Below are 4,345 nucleotides of genomic sequence, written 5' to 3'. Positions count from 1 at the left end.
ATCTGTGTGTTTGGGGGCTGGTTAGTGTGAGTGTGATGCCGCAGGCCCCCCCCCCCCCTGCAAACGCGCGTTGGGAAACAGACCCAACGGGTGTGCACTGGGTCTAGTACATATTTAAAATGCACAAATATAAATGCATAAATATAAATACAAGTATACAGTGCATGGATAGATATCTCCCTGTACACACACACATATATATATATATATATATATAACCCAACGGGTCTGCACTTGGTCTAGTAACTATATAAATATATATATATGTGTGTGTGTGCGTATAATATATACCCACACACACACACAATTTCCCTCCTGGGATTAATAAAGTTCTATCGTATAGTATTGTGTGTGTAGGAAGGAAGTGCTGATGCTGGTTTAAACAGAGATAGACACAAAAAGCTGGAGTAACTCAACAGGTCAGACAGAATCTCTGGACAAAATGAAAATATTATGTTTTGGGTTGGGTCTGAAATAGGTTTCTGCACACCTTTGGAATGTGGAAGGAAACACACGGAGAAAACCCATGTGATCAAAGGGAAATGGAGCAAACTCCGTATTCAGCAACCAGCACTCAGAATACAGCACCCATATTCAGGATCAATTCCGGGTCTCTGGCACTTTTAGGCAGCAACTTTATGGCCAATGTACAGCCCCATAGTCTTGAACTTAATTAAAACGACACGTGTTACAAGGGGGGTGACATGAAAAAGAAAGGAAGAGGAGGAGACAGTGGGCTGTGGGAGAGCTGGGAATGGGAAGGGAAGGAGCGAGAAAGCAAGGGCTACCTGAAATTAGAGAAGTCAATGTTCATACCGCTGGGGTGTAAACTACCCAATCAAATATGGGGTGCTGCTCCTCCAATATGCGGTGGGCCTCACTCTGGCCATGGAGGAGGCCCAGGCCAGAAAGGTTGGATTCGGAATGGGAAGGGGAGTTGAGCCACCGGGAGATCAGGTTGGTTGCGAACTGAGTGGAGGTGTTATGCAAAGCGATCGCCAAGCCTGCGCTTGGTCTCACCGAGGTAGATCATATGCTGAATAATCCAACCACATTTTTGTTTGGAAGTGGAAAGAAATAATAGAAATTGCATTCATTGCAACGTGTAAAAAGTTGAGATACTGTTTGCTGAATGTCATTGTGGTATATATCATGTCTTGATTGGTGAATATGTTTAGTTTGTGGCTTTATTTGAAGCAGAAATAATATGTGAATGCTTCATTGAGCATTATTCCGACTGGTAACTACGCACTTCGTACAAGCACATTATCGCACGCGTCATGCAAGCCATCTTAAATGACCACCTAAACTGTCATTTGGCAACCTTAAAAAGCTGCCAAGGTTGCCCGGCTGACAACAGAGAAAAAAATTAAGTGAGAGCCCTGCAAGGAGTATAATATTTTTGACTGTCATAGGCCTTTCTGACATATGCTGTCACCAGGGCCGGATTTACCTATAAACTAGACAAGCTTAAGTTTAGGGCCTCGAGGTCTAGGGGGCCTCCGGCCAAGGCAGGACACTGACCGTTCAACTCTGGCCGGGCCCCCCTCTCTATCTCTCTCTCTCCATCTCCCCCCCGCTATCCGTGTCCGGGCCGCCGGGCTTCGCTCGCTCCTCATCCGCCGGCACGGCAGGCCGCCTCTTGCACATGCGCATTGCTGCGGCGTGCACGTCCTCCCCCTGCACAACCACGGCCAGCACATCATCGGCCGCCTGCGTATGCCCACTGCAACGGCAACTGGTCGGCGCTGGGCACTTTCTCCCTCGCTATGAATTGTGGGAGATTTGGCTGCCATGGCTGTTCGGTTGCTGCCTCGCCGCCAGCGCTGAAAACCAACACGGAGGGGGCCTCACAAGTGGAACAGCTTAGGGCCTCTCGTCATCTAAATCCGGCCCTGGCTGTCACAACGCACTGTAGTCTCTAAACAGCCCTTCAGTAATTTTCCTTGCCCTCCATTTCAGAGTAATAGTGTTTTAAGCCAATAACTCGACACTAGCAGTGGCAATAAATAAATCACAGCTTTCCAGCCCCTTATCTCATTGGCCACCCTCGGCTGCAAATCGGTGTCAATCTGGTGGACCATCTTCCTCTAGTCGTGGGGGTGGGGGATTGGGGGGCCTCACAAGTGGAACAGCTTAGGGCCTCTCTTCATCTAAATCTGCCCCTGGTTGTCCAACAACTTTAGGCTGTGCACGCCACACGAAAGAAGGAGAAGGAGAAGCTAACAAAGCTAAACAGAGATAAAATGTAAACGAGAACAGTCAGACCATTCAGAGAACTGGGAAGAGGGGAGGGATGGAGAGAGGGGGTTACTTTAAGTTACAATAAACTCTACTGGATTTGAATTTTGGATACAATCAGAGAAAGTATTTGAATGCGGCGATGCTGCAGTCAGATTGAAGAATGAGAGAGGGTTCTGCCAGCAGATGGAGCCAGGTATAAAAGGCAGAGACGTAGATAGCAACGACAAGCAGTCTGGATTTTATTCCGCCCTCTCTCTCTCGCTGCCATTTGGTTTCATTTTCAGAGACCGCGGGAAGCTGCGAGCATCTTAGGGAGGTTGGCCGTTGTTCTATGGAAGCTGATTTTCCTCTTTCCACCATCATGCCTTGCCAAAACCCCCAACAGCAGCAACAGCAACAGCAGCAACAGCAGAGCCACACTCTGCCCAAGCAAGTGCGGTTCACAGCAGCAGCAGCAGCAGCAGCGGCGGCGGCCAGCAGCGTGGAGCCCGAGCCACTGGCAGCGCAACTCAAGCTGCTGCCGATGAACGACCAGATCCGAGAGCTGCAGACCATCATCAGGGACAAGTGAGTGTGGCTGGTGGCCGGCTGTCTGCATCGGTGCTGGTGATATTAGCGCCTGTCTGTCAGTGTGTCTGTGTGTGTTGTGTGTGTAGAGATAGAGAGGGAGCCTGGAGTCCCAGGCCTGCGCTAAATGGGGACAGCAGCAGCAGCAGCGACTCCTCTATATCTATCTCTATCTCTCACTCTCACACCAACTCCACTAACCAACCAGTGCATTCAAAGGCGGCACGCACTGTCGTTTTATTTTATCTAAGAGTCTGGAACAACCCCAGAAATGTTGTCCCAACACATTTATCCAATTCCTACAGCGGATGTGGCACGTTAGCTCATTTGTAGTTACACACGCAGTTCTTATTCCCACCATGGGATGGAATGGAATGGCCTAAACCGGCCTGAATCATTCTTGATTGTATTCAACACAGTGCAATATGGTTCATTTAGAGATGGTTTATTCCCGACTGTTTAACATTTAAAGCATTAAACAATGCTACCAAAAAATACATATGCCTCTGGACATGTACTTCTGTGAAGTAAGACTAAAGATATTGGTTCAAAGGCAAATATTGGTCCAAATTTTCTACGCAAATGAGACCTTGCCTTAATCACTCTCTTTTATCAAATGAGCTATTTTATTGGGAATATTTATTTGGCGGCTCCATTTTGCCTTATTTCTATGCTCTTCATTGCTGAAGGTTTAGTTCTGTTTACAGATACACCATGGAAACATGTCCTCTGGCCTCTCAATGTCCACGCATCCTGGACATCTCCAACACCTCCCACACGTTGGGTTCCTTAAATGGAGTTGTTGAAGATTTGCAGCCCTTTTCAGGCATGAGGAAGGTGGTGTGTGTGGTGGAGAAGTGCTGATGGAGAGGGAATCGAGTGGTGTGATGTCAGCTTCTGCACTCTGCATTTTGGTCAGAGTCATTGGAGGGCCTCATCACCAGAACTCTACAACTAGCACCAAGACCTTGCTTGGCTGGCAGTGAGATGAGTCCTCACAGTTGGATCCATCCCGCACCATCGGAATCTTACTACCAATGCACACAGCCCTTGGTGTGGTTGCGGAGTGGAGATGGTTGCCCACCTCTTCGTAGAGTGTTGATTTGCGAACAGAGTCTAGGGAACGATGCAAGGGCCCTTGTCTTGATTAATCGCAGCAGTTCTGTAACTGAGGACTCTCTGATTCAATGTTTAAGAAAGAACTGCAGATGCTGGAAAAATCGAAGGTAAACACAAATGCTGGAGAAACTCAGCCGGTGAGGCAGCATCTATGGAGCGAAGGAATAGGTGACGTTTCGGGTCTGAAGAAGAGTCTCGACCCGAAACATCACCTATTCCTTTGCTCCATAGATGCTGTCTCACCCGCTGAGTTTCTCCAGCATTTTTGTCTACTCTCTGACAAGGGCTGTCCGCAGGGACATATTTGGAGACGGACATCAAGATCATCAACTCACTGAAAGATGCTTTTTGATCTGCCTGATACGTTGGCCTCCCAGCATAGCGAGATGTCCGTCAGGGAATGTTGCTGACTAGC

At 48.1% G+C, this 4,345-nt stretch overlaps 1 protein-coding gene across 2 annotated transcripts in view; it reads left to right on the top strand.

Annotated features, from left to right (window-relative positions):
• The first annotated feature begins 2,444 nt into the window (after window positions 1-2,444).
• Window positions 2,445-4,345, top strand: part of uprt (uracil phosphoribosyltransferase homolog) — a 23,100-nt gene continuing 21,199 nt past the window's right edge. The window contains exon 1 of one of the 2 annotated variants that reach the window (XM_033030139.1): window positions 2,445-2,811. In XM_033030139.1, coding sequence (XP_032886030.1) covers window positions 2,576-2,811 — 236 coding nt within the window. In that variant the 5' untranslated portion in view covers window positions 2,445-2,575. The remainder of the gene's footprint in view (window positions 2,812-4,345) is intronic. The other variant, XM_033030138.1, reaches the window with a different exon arrangement.

Source organism: Amblyraja radiata, chromosome 12 (assembly GCF_010909765.2).
Source record: "Amblyraja radiata isolate CabotCenter1 chromosome 12, sAmbRad1.1.pri, whole genome shotgun sequence".
Taxonomy (NCBI): Eukaryota; Metazoa; Chordata; class Chondrichthyes; order Rajiformes; family Rajidae; genus Amblyraja; species Amblyraja radiata.
This window is presented reverse-complemented; position numbering and strand designations above follow the sequence as displayed.